This window comes from Sitophilus oryzae, unplaced genomic scaffold, assembly GCF_002938485.1.
Source record: "Sitophilus oryzae breed Bouriz unplaced genomic scaffold, Soryzae_2.0 scaffold_926_pilon_pilon, whole genome shotgun sequence".
Classification (NCBI taxonomy): Eukaryota; Metazoa; Arthropoda; class Insecta; order Coleoptera; family Curculionidae; genus Sitophilus; species Sitophilus oryzae.
This window is the reverse complement of record NW_022147557.1, coordinates 1,492,506-1,511,070: the sequence shown is the minus strand read 5'-3', so window position 1 is coordinate 1,511,070 and position 18,565 is coordinate 1,492,506. Positions and strand designations below refer to the sequence as shown.

At 34.0% G+C, this 18,565-nt stretch overlaps 2 protein-coding genes across 4 annotated transcripts in view; one reads left to right on the top strand and one right to left on the bottom strand.

Moving 5' to 3' along the window:
* LOC115890795 overlaps nucleotides 1–14,552 on the top strand; it is a 143,259-nt gene extending 128,707 nt beyond the window's left edge. The window contains exons 5-9 of the mRNA XM_030911138.1: nucleotides 1,202–1,367; nucleotides 1,421–1,573; nucleotides 2,088–2,240; nucleotides 7,907–8,192; nucleotides 13,202–14,552. Coding sequence (XP_030766998.1) covers nucleotides 1,202–1,367; nucleotides 1,421–1,573; nucleotides 2,088–2,240; nucleotides 7,907–8,192; nucleotides 13,202–14,440 — 1,997 coding nt within the window. The 3' untranslated portion in view covers nucleotides 14,441–14,552. The remainder of the gene's footprint in view (nucleotides 1–1,201; nucleotides 1,368–1,420; nucleotides 1,574–2,087; nucleotides 2,241–7,906; nucleotides 8,193–13,201) is intronic.
* Nucleotides 14,553–16,464: 1,912 nt separating this feature from the next.
* LOC115890794 (probable kinetochore protein NDC80) overlaps nucleotides 16,465–18,565 on the bottom strand; it is a 28,058-nt gene continuing 25,957 nt past the window's right edge. For all 3 annotated transcript variants that reach the window (XM_030911134.1, XM_030911136.1, XM_030911137.1), the window contains exon 9: nucleotides 16,465–16,750. In XM_030911134.1, coding sequence (XP_030766994.1) covers nucleotides 16,553–16,750 — 198 coding nt within the window. In that variant the 3' untranslated portion in view covers nucleotides 16,465–16,552. The remainder of the gene's footprint in view (nucleotides 16,751–18,565) is intronic.

Below are 18,565 nucleotides of genomic sequence, written 5' to 3'. Positions count from 1 at the left end.
GTTTTATAAATATCGGTTACTTCCTACCACCAGCATCCTTTCTGCCGAACTTTTTGCTATTAAGGAATCACTAAGAATAATCTCCAACCTACCTCCTTCCAAATGGGTAATATGTTCAGATTCCCTAAATGCATTACAAAGCCTAAACGAATTATCACCAAAACATCCTCTAGCCGTTAAATCGCTCGACTTGCATCACTTTTCAATATCTAAAGGTTCAACTATGGATCTAGTATGGATTTCTAGCCATGTGGGTATAAGAGGTAATGAAGATGCTGATAAGATTGCTAAGACTGCGGCAAATAATGGAGATTTTATACCGCTTGCATTTTCTATCTCTGAACTTAAATTTCTACGTATGTCCACAATAAAAAGTGGTATCCAGGCAGAGTGGGAAGTAACAGGAGATTCAAATAAGCTATATGAATGTAAACCTCAATTCTTTCAAGATTCTGTAGCTCGGTCTCTGTCCAGAAGTGAGGAAGTCATTTGGAATCGGCTCAGGTTGGGTCACTGCCATTTCTCCCATTCTTTCTTTTTAAAGGGCGACCCCCCGCCTAACTGCTCTCATTGTGGCAACCAATTAACAGTGTATCACCTCCTAATAGAATGTCCCTCCTTCAATAACTTAAGACAATCATTTGGTCTGAATGGCGATCTGGCTTCCGTTATTGATGCTAATAACCTACATTCTTTGTTCCAATTTATTAGGGCATCGGGTTTGGGTTCATTAATATAGTTTAATTTAACTTTAATTTGATCAATGCCGCTAAATGGCCCAGCAGCTAATGCGGCTTATATAAAATCGTTATTCTTCTGCTTCCTTTTATAGTTTTTCAATTTTTCCTACTGTTTGCCAAAATAAAATAAAAATATGATTGTACTTTTTATAAGACCAAATAATCAAAACGACTATTCTTGGTAAAATCAATTCGTTTCCATTATTACTAAGTAATATTTTTGGTACAATGTTTGTTGTAACGGCCATTAACTCTATAAGACTACGTTTTGTAATAAGCAGGTATTATGAGGGTAATTAATGACACAAGCATTAATACACATTTGATTAATAATAAACAAAACCAAGAAAAACTTATTCAATTCTTTATTCTCACGGTCAAAAAACCAGACTATCGGTGTATCATAATTAGTTTTATTTGTTTTATATATTTACCATATAAAACTCTTCAATAATTTTTAGGTAACAACAACAATAATAATAGTAACTGTACAAATAATAGGGAACTAACAGAAGTAGAAAAGAAACAGGCTGAAGATAGACTAGGAAGATTAAAGACTGATATCGACAACAAAAGATTAGCAATTAAGAATTTAAAAATGGCTTTAGAAAGACTGGACATTACAGAGTACGTTTCTTTATATTTTTGTTGGTATTTTCTAAAATATAATCGTTTTGTAGCAACATTGATGTTCGAATTCAGCAGGCTGAACTAGAATATCAACTAGGCAGAGAAGAACTTAATCTACTAACATTACTGGAAGAGACGAGAGCTCTTCAGTTATGTATAGAAGAATCTAATAGGAATTCAGCTGAGGCGAACACTTTGTACAGGTATTTAAATTTATATTAATAAAAATAGTAGGTACACTTTTACTACACTACTCTGAAACGCATAACCTACAAAGTTTTTTTTGTCATAATGCATAGGTAATAAAAAATTAGTATAAATAGTCTATTGATCGTGGTCAAGCAATTATTGTTCACTTCTTTTACAAGCTGACGTACTCTCCATGTTGCCAGGTTCATGAGCAATACTAAATTTATGTTAATGTATTACACCAGTGCAAATGAAGCAATATATATCTCTTCATTTTTCCAATTACAGAAATAAAATTTTAATAATCAAATTAGATTGTATTCCTACTTATTAAATGGAAAGTTTCTTTGTTATATATACTATGAATATTAAAATTTTTGATTCAAGTGTTATTCTAACGAAATGTGGCAACATTACGACATGTAAATGTAACAGTCAAAAATGTAACGGTCTAATCGGTGTATATTAATATCAATTTTATATTTTAAATAAAAGATTTGTCTCAATAGCACTCTTTTGATATTATAGCTGCGTGGATGGTGACCAATATGTGATAATAAAGGCTATTAGACTAGATTACGACGTCAAGAGTCCTAAGTTTGCTTTTGGGCCTAAGGAGAAAGTACCTGGACTTTGGATAGAATGGGCTTTGGAGGAAACTGACTTACATAAAGATGACAGGTAAGGCAGAAGTTATGTTTGTTTATATTGTTTTGTTTTATTTGGATTATTTAAACAAACGGAAATGTCAATAAAGACTCGATATCTCTATAAAATAAGTTTCAATTAATTGAAGTAAATAAAAAATACATTAATTTATTGAAAATGGGCATATTTTTTTGGAAATTTTTCTTTTTACGATGAGTAACCAAAAGCGAATTATAGTGAAACATTTTTGACACATGAAAGAATATTTTCTTACAATTTTTCAGTATTTGTACGTGCTTAAATTTTACAAAAACGCACCTAACTTTTTTATAATCTATATTTTGTAGTAGAGGAGGTGAAGGTATTTCGGAATAGTAGTTTCAAAAGAAATTGCAAAAAATTAAATGTGCCTTAGATCTACACCATGTCATAGGAAAATTTCAAAGTATTTAAAACAATTTAAATGGATTTTATCGCTCATGAAAAAAGTTCCAAAAATCTTAATATTAAAAGGGGTAAATAAAACAGTGGAATAAACAGCTCAAATGAAAAATTAAATGCATTAAAGAGATATAAAAGTTAGGTTAATACATTTCTCCTCTATGGATTATTGACGGCATATTTTGCATCAAAACTTGAAACCGCAAAAGTAGGTGTTTACGAAAAATGTTGCATCTAAGGTTGGAACTTAATTTACTCATGAGTAAGAGGGGGGTTAATCACTGCGACCTTAAAGATCTATTGCGCCCCCCTTCCTTGAATCATCACACAGTCTATAACCCATCATACCCCTGTTGTAGAGGGGACAGCTCTGACAACAGTTCTCCTCCGACAACAGACTCCTCTGACAACAGTTTTTCCTCCGAGGGTACACACCCTTCCACGGTTGGAGTTTGGCCCTCCGTGCCACTCTTCACAGTCGACGAGCTTGCCTCCAGCTGAGGAACCAGTGAGGTGGAGGCTGGAGGATCTGTCTCCATTTTCTCCACCTCTTTAACTTGGTCTCTCCTTAGACCGGATACTGGTGTTGTCCCGTATCTATAATAGAGGATATGTCTCTCTTTCCCTATTGCCTACTTGGATTTGAGGCCAATTCCTATTATGAAAACCTGACCATGACCCTCCTCCCTCGAGTTGATGACTCGCCAACTCGATGTCCTTACATTGAAGTTCTGACCTGGATAAGGTTCAGTAGGTAGGTGGTGTCTTTCCCCTTGCTCCTCGGCAGAAAGACCGTGATAGCCGCCCCTTTAGAGATGTTTTCTCCCTTCACTGCAACCAGTTCCGGCCCATGCCAATTTTTAAGCTTAGGTGCGATATCCACCAACCAATTCGCCGATTCTTGAGATACACAATCTATGAGGATCATGCCCAGCCAAAAGTGTATCCCCGAAAAACGCAGCTGACCCACATTTTGTAGATCGTTGTGTTGCGATCCGATCGCCACCACTTCGTCCAGTACAGCCTCTTCTAGAGACGTTTGCTGGTCGGTGGTCAGAGCAACCTCTGGCAAATACTTTGGCAGCACCGCCATTTTCACTTTTCCAGCAATAGCGGCAAAGCTGGTGATACGTCCCTGCTTCCCTCCCGGTGTTGAACGGCTTTCCATCCTGGCTTTTTTCTCTCCCTGTCGGAGAAGAGGTGAGAGGTTCTCGCTCCCTCTCTTGCCCTTTGATGGAGATGAGTCAGGTTGTTTCTTGGTTTCCTTACTCTCTCCTTTTCAGAGAAGTGTTTCCGGTTTTACTTCCTCTGGAGTAAGTTCTTCGTGGAGCAGTCAGAGTGGAAAGAACTGTCTAACAGAAATGAGCATGATCGAATAGCATAGAAATATTATCTTCATTTATTATTTTAATTCTCGTAGGAACGGGCAACACTGTATGCAACTTTTTATTTTGTCTCTCTGTCTGTCACTCGGTCTGTCAGCTGGTCGTATATATTTATCTCTTTTTTATGCATTACAGTACAGACCATGGAAATAAAGTGACCAGAGCTAGTGTATGTTCAGGCGTCATATCTGGCACAATAACAGTGCAATCTTGATTCACATGTGAGGCACTAAACTCTCTATTCTGCCCTTGTATATTCACTAAATTATCCTGCGCAGAAAAGACATACAGTTCCCTGATCTTCTGGCTCTCTATTTAATTCAAATTTTCCTTTAGATTCATTTGATCTTTTCTTCTGATTTTTGCTTCATAGTTATCATCACCATCATAATTTTCGGCTTATTCAACCATTTACAGTTATGGTGTAGCATCCCTCACATATTTAGATACCCTCTTTGTAGTTGGGCCCATTGTTGTATATTGATGGCTATGCGGGCCCAAGTTATCCCTGATAATTTTCTAATATCATGGTCCCATCCCAGGTTTGGTCTTCTTCTAGGGTTTTTAATTCCTCGTGGGTATCATTCTGTAATTTTTAATGTCGTTCTTGCCAGGTGTCCTGCCCATTGCCACTTGATGGATTTGATTCTGTGGATGACATCAATTACCTGGCTTTTTTGTCGTATCCACTCTATTCTTATACGATCTTTTTTCATTATTTTGGGCGTACTTCGTTCTACTGGGTGTTTTGCGACTTGCAGTTTTCTTATGATGTCCGTTTTAAGTGTCCAGGTTTTGCATACATAGGTCATGACTGGTAGTCACATTGGTCGAATGTTTTCTTCTTTAGATAAATTGGCATACTGGATTTGAGTTTGATGATTGAGTTTCTTCCATAGGTATTAAATAAATAAACAAGCTGATTGAATTGGAGCCAGAAGCCAGAACTGGCTCAAAACGAAATAAGTTAATTACCAACAGATATTTAGGCTGAGGCAACAAACGCCATATCCAAACTACTTCCATTTAAATCCCAAATAACTAAAAGGAATACAAAAATTTTCAAAAATGGAAGCAATTAAAAAACGTGCGAGAAGAAATAGAGGTTTTAACTTATCTTTTCTGTTTAATAGAAATTAAATTTCTTGCAGTTTTTAGGTATATAATAAAATTATATAAGAGATTCTTGCCTTGAACTGCTAATATAGAAATTAATTCCACGCTGTGTTCGACATAATGTGGATCAACCTGCTCTCACTACCGGTTTCGGGGCCCTACCTCATCATCAGGTGAGCTTGGGTCGTTTCCACAATATGTCGAGCACAGCGCAGAGTATATAAACACGACTTGTCGTAAAGTAGCGGTAAGATATTAAGTCCCGCACGCAGGCCGTTATCTTGCGATGCGAGACTATTTATTAGAATGTCTTTTCTGTCTACTTGTTCGTTGTACGTTACTTTAGTGTTTGAGATCTACTGATTTTTGCTTATACTGCTCTATTAGTTCCCTCCTACAATTAAGGCAAATTACCAACAGTATTTCAAATTACCCTCACTTCCTCTGCCAGATTCTAACTTCTACGCATAACTCATTGTTAAGCAACCTCGATCTGAATTTCCCGACTAGCGGTACTTACGCAAACGATTCTAATCGCACACAAGACAAATTAATTATTGCTAAAGAAAGATTAAGCGGCGAGGTTTATTGTTCTAACAGTTCTCTACAAAACTTTTTTGTGGGCTAAAACAATGACTTGTAAAATTCGCATGTTCGAAATAATCGGCGTGGGAGTGCTTTTTCAGATTTGTTCTGCCGGTACGATTATAAAATATATAGTACTACGGCGATGATTGTGTGAGAGCGATAATTGAAAGCATTGTAATAAGAATTTGAATATAACAACTGTTCTCTACTTTTTTTTATAAATGGTTTCCTATTTATATTTTCTTTTTATCTTTTAAGTTTATTTTTTTCGAAGCTTTTTCAAAGAAACTAAGCGCTGCCTGTTTTGCTCTAAGGCCAGTTTCTAAGGAACTTAACTTATCAACCTCTAGAATAGTCATTATGCCCTTTTTGGAGTCGCATCTCCGTTATGCCCTTCCATTCTGGGGTACTTGCTGCGCGACAAAATTTGATCGTATTTTCAAACTTCAAAAGAGAGCAGTTCGATATTTAATGGGACTGAACAGTAGAACTCACTGCCAGAATTTCTTTAAAAATTTCAAAATACTGACTCTTCCTTCTTTATTCATTTTTGAATCCGTTTGCTTAATCCGCAAGCACATATCTGCTATTCCCGAAAGGCCATATCACAACTACCCACCTAGGAATGCGGAGCACGATCTTTATCTGCCAACCCCGAGCTCAGAACTAGTTAAAGGCTCAATACTGTACAATGCCAAAAATGTACAATCATCTTGCCTTGGAATATCCTGCTTTTGAATATCAAGTCGCTTTTATTCTTTCCCGTATTTTGCTCTGAAATCATACTTACTGAAGAGAGCCCTAAATGCGGTAAACGACCTTTTTGTTGATGGTTAATCATGAACAATTTTGAATTTTAAATTTTTGATCATCTCACACACTGGTTAAGAGTCTAGTATTTAATATTTTATGACTCTTCAATGATTATATCCATTTACAATCTTCCTATTGTAAAATTTTATTTATACGCCTTTTTTGTGTTCTGTATGTCCATGTATTAATATAGTAATTTTAATGACGTAATTTTTTTTGAATTGTGTCAATGTGTCATTTATTATTATTATTATTTATTTGTTCAGTGGATTTTTCCTAGTAATAGTGGTGGTAGACTATAACTAAAATTATTAAAAATACATTTTATTTCAAATAACTAAATTAGTATCAAGTATCGTCAAAATCCGGAAATAAGTATAATACAATCTTAAAAAATATTTTAGCCGATCGCTATCAATATTACAAATCTCCCAAATTTTGAGAATTCAGTTAAGAATACCTACACCATTAGCCCATTCCCTTTAAAAGAATGTATTATCCCCTACGTTGTAATCTTATTTTAACTCATAGATATCGTTAGCGTAGGTACCATTATGCTTTTTTAATGGCAGTTGGGTTTAATAGTCGTACCTTCTCACCCATATATCCGGTGTCCACCTGTAATGTGTACCCGCCGTGACCGTTCTTTGTTAGGTCTGATCAAAAAGAATTTATTTTAAAATGTTAGGGGCACATCGTCAATTTTAGTTAGTTCTGGGAGTTAAGATCACGTAAAAAATGCCTTGCAAGATTAAGATTTTTATTAATTAAATTCATTATCATTATGTCTATATTAGAAAGGTATTCTTATCTCTTTTCTCTAATTCAGCGGTAATAAAATAAATAGAAGAAGTAATAATAATAAAAATAAATGCTAATTCGTACTAAAGAAATCTAAATCGTCAGATTAAATTACAAAAGCTACTTTAAAGAAACCCGCTTTTTTTAAGACTGAAATATATTGAAGCGTTATTAGAAAGCTTCTTCAAATTATAACTCAACATGCAAATGGGGGTTTCTTAATGGATACATTTCATGATTGTCGGGACCTAAAAAACAAGATTATAGAATATGTTTGAGTAAAGGATTGGTTGCATATATTTGAATATTAATATTACAATTTAAGTACTCCGTTAGATATAAAAGTTAAATAATTTATTTTATGTAAAAACTAGATACATAAAAATAAACAAATACAAAGTGATTTACTGTAACAAAAACGCTTCATATCAGTTTTTGTTAAGTAGTAATTCTTAAAAAAAATATCCTAAAATTGGTTATTACGTATATTTTTCATTACTATATTGAAGTTAATAAACATATTCTAATGGCATTTTAATGTTTTTTTGTATTCAGATTGATTGAAGTTAATGGAAAAATTGTTTTAACCAAAACACGCGACGAACTTGCCAGACTACTAGCTGCAGCTCCCGATCCAGCTCAGTTAGTAATTTTAAGGAAAATCACCGAAAATGGCAACCCTAGTCCTCCAGTATCCAATACGGCATCTCAAGAAGTGGCAGCGTTGCGATCAGAACTTGAGCACGTCAAAGAACGAGCCGACGAGGCTCAAAGAATGAAGGACGGCCTGAAATCTGACAACATTCGATTGACTCATCGGATATCATACCTGGAAGAACAGGTTAGTCTTAAAAATTTAAGTATATAATAGGCTTTATTAAATGGAATGCAGTTTGGTTTTACTACGGTTACCAGCATAGATTTGTTTATTAATGTTTATTAACCCCTACAATGTGAAACTCCCCCCAATCTTAATATCGTCAGCTTCACATGAAAATTGCAAAAGTCTAACTTGATACAGGACGAATAGAAATACGATTTAAAGGAATGCTACAAATCAGAATAGCGCGGACTCAGGGGTGGATACAGAAATTTATTTTAGGGGGGGCCAAATAAAAAGTAACGTAGAATATGCTTTTTAGTGCGCCATTTTTAGCCCAATTTATAGATACATATTAGGGGGGCCGGGCACCATGTTTTACTGTCGTCTATCAGTAGGTAAATACCTAATCATGGCACAAAATGGCGAACTTCTAAAAGAGGAAGAGCAAATTAGAAACAGCTGGAAAGAGCATTACACCCATATCCTTAACCAAGAAAACAACCCCAATATAGAAGCACTAAACACAATACCTCAGTATAACAGCCTCGATGTATTAGACCTACCCCAATAACAGCACAGGAAATACTGGCATCCATAAAACAGCTCAAAAACAACAAATCAGCTGGCTGTGACGCGATCCCGGCGGAAATCTATAAGTGTACAAGTAAAGAACTTATTCGCCACCTTAAGGCTCTCTTCGATGTCATATGGGAAAGCGGAGAGGTACCTCAGGACTTTTGCAACGCGAATATAGTGAATATATTTAAGAACAAAGGAAGTGTATCAGACTACGGAAATTACCGGGGAATTTCAATATTGGCTATTGGAGGAAAAATTCTTGCAAAAATTATGTCAAATCGCCTGCACCCACATATAGAAAAAAATCCTTCCAGAATCGCAAACGGGTTTTCGCACCAACCGTGGCACCATCGATTCCATATTTTCCATCCGCCAACTACAGGAAAAAGATCTAACAAAAACCTTCGACTCTGTGAACAGAGATGCACTTTGGACAATTATGAACAAGTTCGGAGGTTCAATTTCTTACAGTGTGTAAAAGCCTCCATAACAACAACCAGTCAAGAGTGTCACATCATGGATCACTGAGCGATCCCTTCCTGACAAATACAGGAGTTAGGCAGGGATGTGTCTTAGCGCCTCTCCTATTCAACATATTCATGGCATCGCTCTCCATTATAGCGGACAGCAAACTGCAGGAGAGAGGATTGGGCATTAGATACAGATATGATGGCGGTCTGTTCAACATAAAAAGACTTGGGGCAAAAACACGTACAAAATTCATCACAGAACTTCAATACGCTGATAACTGCGCTCTAGTTGCAAACACGTTACAACAATTACAAGAAATGATGAACAAATATACCTGGGCATACAGGGTTTTGAGCCTTAAGCTAAACATCGACAAAACCAAAATCGTGCGCACTCCCCCGGAAGATCATAAAACTGCTATAAAAATCGGGGAAGAACTATTGGAATATATAGCGGAATTTAATTACATCGGCAGTTTGATTTCGGAAAAGGCCAATATCGACTCTGAAATTCAGCACAGGATTAGCAGCGCCTCAAGAGCATTCTGGAAGTTAAAAGACAGGGTTTACTACAATCATGACTTGAATACAAAAACGAAACTCGCAGTGTACCGAGCAATTATAATCCCCACCATGTTATATGGGAGCGAAACATGGGTGCCGTACCGCCGACACATGAACGCATTAAACAAGTTGCAACAGAGACACCTTAGACAGCTTTTAAGAATCCGGTGGTGGTTTCATCATGTCTCAAATGTATCGATCCTTGAAAAAGCTGACTGCGAGAATATTGAAGTCATGGTTACAAAATCCCGCTTAAGATGGGCTGGTCACGTAAGCAGAATGCAAGAAAACCGCATACCAAAATCCCTGCTTTACGATGAGCTTGTAGACGGTAAGAGGAGACCGGGTGGACAACTCAAAAGGTACAAAGACATTTTCCACGAAAACTTAAAGGGGATTAACATGCATATGCAGAATTATTGGGAAGAAGCAGTTCACAATGGTATGAGTGTTACTATAAGTTCATATAGTAACACTCAATGGAGAAGAATTGTAAACTCAGTTAACAGCGACAACCAAAAAGTACAGAGGCAACAAAGCAATGAGGTTTTTGAATGTCCGGAGTGCCGTAGGCAAATAACATCACGTATCGGGCTTTTCAGTCACAGAAAAGCTCATGAAAGAAAACGCCTTGAGTGACCATCTTTTGATGCGTGTCGAATACTCGTCAGCGAGTAATGGCAGTATGTAGCAAAGTAAAAACACTAAATCACCACAATGTAGTAGTAGTAATGTAGCAGTATGTATGTATGTAAATACCTAAACTAAATTTTATAATAATAATATTTAATATAGAAAGAATTTTTTAGTTAGATGGCGGAAAGAAACACGAAATAGAATTGTTTGGCAATTTTCATGTGAAATGGGCGATATAACAGCTCTGCTTGATACTATACCGGATGCGTCTCAAAAGTGGCTCACCTCTATAACTTTTTATTTTTTTAGATAAAAAAAATCGAGATTCTGGACTTATACAAATGTTTTCGATCACTTCCTGTTTCACCGGAAATGACTAGAACTTTTGATTTTTAAATGTCACCCTCGGTATTTTTTTACTTTATTCGGTTAAAAATGGCATTCTGAATAGAATGACATATATCATATGTCAACTTTTGATTTTTGTCTCACCCGGTATATGCTTGATATGACTAGTAAAAATAGCATCATTCACTGCATTAACCTATTTTTAAGAATGTAATATTTCATATATATGTAAAATAATTTGTACTGTTTGTATTTTTATTGCATGCTCATCTATATTTTATCTGCCACTACTAAATCGTTCATGTATACATGGTGTCCCAGGATGAGCATGCTCCATAAATTTCTAGAGAACTACAATATCTAGATGGGAGATTTTTTTGCACATCATTGTTTCACAACGAGATCTACCGATTAAAAATATTTTCAATATGGCGGCACTTTCGGAAATACCGGAAGTTGACAGCAACTTTCTTATTTTAAATGGGTGCCTCCATTTTTTTATTAGATAGTTAAATTCTTTGTAAAACTTTATGAATTTTGATATCAAACACTCTATACCCAAAATTAACCCTTTTTGAGAAAAAAAGTATTTAAAATTTTTGGACAAAAAAAAACTGCCTGTCAAAAATGTGTATAGCCTAAACGTCAAATTTAGTGATTACCACAGCCACTGTGACATAAAGAGAAGACATGTGGCTATCTATTTCAAAAATGAAATTGTTCGAATGTCGAATGTCATATAATAATGGCCGCAGCTGTCATGGAATTGAGCGATAAAGAAATGATAACAAATATTTTTTTTCAAATGGAAACATACTTTTTTTATGTCGCTAGTGAAAAGATTTTCCAATTTCCAAAAAGTAACGAAATTTTTTTATTTCACTAGTAAAATAAAAAAGTGGGTTTCAATTTTTTCCCATTTGAAAAAAGTGATTATTTTTATGTTTAGCCAATATTATCAATACTTGTTTGAGCCTTGTTTAGAGAAAATACAGTGAGCGCTAGCCAATAGAGAGTATTGCAATTATGCAAGACAAAGCTGAAGATTCGCTTAATCTAAGAAGAACAAATGCAAGCGCCTTTATATTGGTACCAATACTAAATACTCTTGAATTACAATGAAGCTTTTATTATAAACTTTTTATCAAAGAACCATAAATAGCAATGCTCATTATCTGTTAGACATTAGCTCGTTGGAGGCAAAATAAAAGAAAACAGACAAATATTAACAGAAATATGATAAACCAACCCAGTAAACATATTTTGCAATATTGTACATGATTCAAAAACATCTTCGTACCTGTGTTTGAAGATACCAAGCACAGTAAGCCGTAAGGCCCCGGTGCTGTATGATATTATGAGAACAATATTAGGAGAATCAGGTGGCCCATATTTTTAGTAACACATTTATTGTAGATGCACGGTGTGATGCTCTTATAAAGGACGGTCCACACTTGCTATATAACACTGCTATATAGCAAAGTTATATAACATGTTACATATTTTTTAGTCATATTTAGCAAATTTCGATGCTATATAACTTGCTAGATGTTATCCATTTGTAGTCGGTAAAGATCAAAAGATGTTGTACAACACTGTTATTGTAACATGAAACAACGCGTCCACACTTGCTAAATTTTTTGTTTAGCCGCTCATATTTTCAGGGACGTGCGCGACAGAATCTTAGTGTGGTGAACTGATATTGGTTTTTTTATTTACTGGTCAATAATACCGTATGATCGAAAAAAAATGCGTCCAGTCGGCCTCCCGTCCAGTAGGCTTAGACATGACGATCGATATGACATTCCCCATATAATTTTCCATATAAAATGACAGCGAACTTCATTTCATAGTATATTATGTATTTAGAAAGAGAAAAAGTTGAGAAAAAAATGCGTTATCTAATAGGCCAGTTCCAGAGGGAACAAAAGAAATTCAAATCAGGTCATGGTTTAGATGAAGTGGATAATTCAAAATGGTTTACTTTTAAGTTATTAATGTTTTTAAAAGACAGAAACACACCACGAGAAACAGTCGAAGCAAGTATTGAAAAGATAAGCTAATCGAGTTCAACTGTATCTAGATCTTGCTGGTAGGCTATGGCGGACTCAAAACCGCTTTTTTTCTCGACTTTCTTTCTCTTTGTTCAGAAATAATTACGCACACCGCTGCTGCGAGCTGAACCTCTTTCTTGCCAAAACGATTCATGATTACAAAAACTAGAATGTGGACGGCTCCCGTTATTTTAACATGTGATATGTAGCTTGTTAAATAGCAATGTTATATAACATGTTACTAAATGTAGACCCTCCTTAATAGTGAATGCATGTCTGGTGTTGGTAAAGTGCACAACTTCATTGCTGTCTTCATCTTTCATTGGATTTTATAAAGAAAATTTAGTTATTTAAAAAATGTATATATTTATTTTAGGTTTCTGACCTCTTGAACAGGAAATCTGAGCCAGAATCTCGCATTACTTCACCCAATCCATCCATTTCCAAGTCGAATCAAAATGTAACGAACATCAGTATAACCTCTCAACATTCACCAGTCTCCACGCATTCATCAAATCACTCAAACGATGTCCAAGTATTCCAAAAAGGTCCACAAGTCACAACTTTAGTTTCCAACGTACCTAACATCGAATGTAAAGACAATATCATGATGAGATCAAAAAGTAGTCTTTCCAATGTATCCAGTACACATATCCCGGCACCAAGTCCACAACCTGACTACCATTGTCATAGAAATCATCGCCATAAGTCACCAAGGAAAACTTCAGCAAGTCGAGATGGTCTGGACCAAATGGACAAGATCACGTTCAGAAAACACCATCATCATAGGGATAAAGATTATAATTCTGAAACAAACTCCAATGCTGACCGTAGATATAACAGAAGAAACCACGAAAACAGGTATTCGGCTGACTTCTCTAGAACCACTTCTGAAAAAGAATATGTTTCTAACGACGTAGTAGATCAGAGTTACAAAAAAGCTACCAAGATCGTTCACGAGCTGACCAGAGGAAATAAAGAGCTAAGTTTGTACGAGAAACACCGTCAAAAATGTATTACTGCTTCGGAAAAGTACGATGCAGACATTTTGAAGCATTATAACGCCAGGAAATCTACTTCAGTGCTAGACTTCCGATCAGAAGTCCATATCGGCCCGAAATATTACGATTCTCGAAGTGTTGAAGACTTGGATGCACCAGAAAGCCCTTCAAAAGGATTGAATAGATTGTTTAAGAAGATTCAGAACACTCGCAGTGTGAAATCTTTGGATTTTGACAGTGATTGCAACTCTACTTCCACAAGAAACGGATACAAAAGTACTGATTATGGTTCGGAAATAGATAAGAGAAAACCTCCCCATATTCATAGTTATTATGAAAACTCTAAGCCCAGACCAACACCACCCAAGAAACCACTCAGGTTGTCCTTGCACAAAACTCACAGTTTACAATCAGTTGATTCGTCAAACACCACACCTGGTGATCCGTATGGGAAAAACGAGTCACGAAAAAGAAATCACAAAGGCCAAACGCAGATATATATTCAGGAAAAAGGTTTAGAGAACGGTGATATGAACGGTTTTAAGGAACAGATTAAGTGGAACAATTACAAACGTGCTATAGAGAATGGTATTGATCAAGGAACTTGGTGTTGAAATCTATTTTATTTTAAGTTTATATTGCTGTAAAAATGTTACTTTTTAATGATAAATAATGTTTATATTGCTTTAAAAGCATAGTTTTGTGACTGAAGAAATTGTAACAGTATTCTAGAGTTAATAAGTGTTTTATTTTTAATTCCTCTGAACCTAATGAGAAGATTTTCAAGGGTTGTGGCATTTATTATTAATTTCAAGCCCCAAAATTCTTAATTACTTCTTTAAGCTGAGTTTTATACAGGGTTGTTCCTACAACCACATACGACACGGAGTATTGTAGCTAAACGATTAGATTTTCAGACATTGTATGTTTTGGGTTCGCCGAAGGACTATTAGAGCTACAATTTAAAAATATTTTTACAAGATACAGAGTGTCCTAAATAAGTCAAAAATATTATAGTTCTCTTTTTTAAATGAAACATTCTATATATTATTCTATTTTTAGATTCTACGATGGAAATAAAGGAAACTTTGAGTAAGGTTTATTACACTTAAACATTACCGTTTTTGAAATATTTTCAAATTTATGAAATTGCAGTAAAAATTTTCAGGCTAATTTCATGTCTAAAAAATTATATTAAATAATTACTAGCTTTAAACAGCAATAACTTGTTTAATTTAAATGGAACGCCCTGTATATTTTACGAGTCAGATGGAAAATTTAATTGTCTATCAAATTGCACCATTTTTTACCTATCTCTTCAAGTTTTCGTGGAAAATGATTTTTTTATAAATTAGATCTCATTTATCGTTATACTGATGGGATATTGACATTTTAGATTATTTTTTATTTTAAAGATGTAATAAATTTTCAAAGAGTACCAAATACTAAAATTGTCGATATAGTTCATTAGTCTTTAAACACTAAAAAAAACTGTGTAAATATTTTTTGTTAAAGAGGATCAGTTAATATGATGCCAGTATTCAAACTACATTATTTGACTGTTTACGTTGATTAATAATAATTGCTCCAAATACTAAAAAACTGAATTTTGTATAAGTATTAGACAGTGTGGTAAAAAGTAACACCTTATCATTTTTGGCGAATGTTTATTTATAACAACCACTTACCTATTATTATATTGATTTCTGATTCAAATACACATTTATTTAGAATAATATATTAATTACAACAATTAAGTATATAATTAACTAATTTTTGTGCGGAAATAATGGTGGTCTATTTAATTGGTCTACTCTTTTACAAATATTCAAATATTTTTCTTTTTGTAAACAAATGGGCTGGCAATATTTTTATTTTTACCAACTATACATTTTGTACATATATGTTCCTTTAAAAAAATCTAAAATGTCAATATTCCAGAGATAAATGAGGTCTAAATTAAAATGAAAATTCAACGAAAACTTAAAGAGATAGGTAAAAAATGGTATAATACAATTTCATAGACAATTAAATTGTGCATCTCATTCCCGTAAAATATAGAGGGTGTTCTATTTAAATTAAACAATTTATTGCCATTTAAAGCTAGTAATTATTTAATATAAATTTTTGGACACTCTGTATAAAGTAGTATAATTTTTATTATTGCAACACAATATCTGATCAATAAATAATCTTCAGTAAATATTTAGTATTAAAAACTTTAATACCTTGGAGAAACGAAGCCTTAATTTTTTTAATGCAATTTCACAAAATTGAAAATATTTAAAAAACTGTAAGGTTTAAGTGTGATAAACCTTAATCAAATCTACCTTTATTTATAGTAGAATCTAAAAATAGAATAATATACAGGGTGTTCCATTTAAAAAAATAAAACTGTATTTTTTACTTATTTGGGACACTCTGTATCTTGTAAAATGATTTTTAAATTGTAGCCCTAATAGTCCTTCAACGAACCTAAAACTTACAATTTGTAAAAATCTAATCGTTTAGCTACAATACTCCGTGTCGTATGTGGTGAACAACCCTGTATATGTTAAATATTTTGTCTTCATATTAGAAATTAGTCCTCATACAATTTTGAATATATTATCTTTTAATTTAAAAAAAAACAAACTAATAAAGTCTCATTTCATTTTACTTTATTAAATAATTTTTGTTGAATATTTAATATGGGCTTTGGCTTTGAGTTTGGCTCTGCTGTGAGATTACTGATTGTTGACGGTATCGATATTGTTCAGACTTTTCAGAAAATTTTTAAAGGCGATCGAACTGCTGACCAGTCTTTTCGGTACTCTTTCATCAGATTGGCTGCTGTCTTCTTCAAGTGTGCTGTCACCTTCTGATAGCTTTATGCTGCCAAATTGTTTTGCTTTTTCTTGGACTCGACTGGCCAACGCGTGAATCTAAAAATAAAGTTTGAAATTGATTATTGTTTTTAAAATGTTATTCGAATAACGTTGTATTCTCTGCAGTTTATTAAAGATTGTTTTATTTTTTTTTGAGTAGTTGTCTTTGAATCAAGGTAATAAAAAGTTGTCATAACACAGTTTTATCAAATATAAACGATATATTTTAAAGACTTTTAAAATCAGAATATAGAATAGAATAAAGAGATCAGAGCCACAAAATGTAGTTTTTACACAATATCAAAAACAAAGTTTTAGAGTGTTCAAAATTATGGTGTAAAATTTAATGTATGTATATAATGTACACATACATATATAACCAGATTTTATTTACCATTATACTAAAAAAATATTAATATTTTTTAGTATAAAATAAAAAGGCGGAATTCATATTTTATAGATTATCATCATACTATACAGGGTTGTTCACCACATACGACACGGAGTATTGTAACTAAATGATTAGATTTTTACAAATTGTAAATTTTGGGTTCGTTGAAGGACTATTAGAGCTATAATTTAAAAATATTTTTACAAGATACAGAGTGTCCCAAATAAATAAAAAATATCAAAGTTGTATTTTTTTTTAAATGGAACACCCTGTATATTATTACATTTTTAGTTTCTACGATTAATATAAAGGTAAATTCGATTAAGGTTTATTACACTCAAACCTTACCGTTTTTGAAATATTTTCAATTTTGTGAAATTGCAGTAAACATTTTAAGGCTTCATTTCTCCAAGGGTATTAAAGTTTTTAATACTAAATATTTACTGAAGTTAAACGGCAATAACTTGTTTAATTTAAACGGAACGCCCTGTATATTTTCGGAGAATCAGATGCACAATTTAATTATCTATCAAATTGTATTATACCACTTTTTACCTATCCCTTCAAGTTTTCGTAGAAAATGCATTTTTCTATAATCTAGACCTCATTTATCAATATACCCATGGAATATTGACATTTTAGATTGTTTTTAAAGCAACAAATGTACAAAATGTACAGGCTAGTAATATTATCGTTTTTAGCAAAATGATAATATTACTGGCCCATTTGTATGCAAAAAAAACTATTTAAATCTTTATAAAAGTGTAAGAGCGAGTAAGAAAAATATAATATTTTTTTTTGTTTATATAGCATAATATATGAATGGTGTTAATATCAATTTAATAAGCGACAAGGCGTCTGTCCTAGACGCAAAAGGGATGGCCACAAAGCGACATAGCTTAATGTTGTTGTTCCGTAGCTAAGCGACAAGGCGTCTGTCCCACACGCAAAAGGGATGGCCACAAAGCGACATAGCATAATGTTGTTGTTCCGCAGCTAAGCGACAAGGCGTCTGTCCCACACGCAAAAGGGATGGCCACAAAGCGACATAGCATAATGTTGTTGTTCCGTAGCTAAGCGACAAGGCGTCTGTCCCACACGCAAAAGGGATGGCCACAAAGCGACATAGCATAATGTTGTTGTTCCGCAGCTAAGCGACAAGGCGTCTGTCCCACACACAAAAGGGATGGCCACAAAGCGACATAGCTTATTATTGTTGTTAAACAATTTGAGTCATACGTAAAAATATAAAACACTCCAAAATAATAATACTAAATACCATTTGATAATTTGCCAGGTATTATAAATCACACCCAATAAATATTACTAAAATACTCTTTGATAAATAGCTGTCCATTACGTATCTATAATAAATAACGCTAAAACACTCTTTGATAAACATCTATCTTTTAACTAAACTATATTAAAATGCCCTTTGATAAATACTTGTCTACTATAAAACACACACACACAAAAGTAAT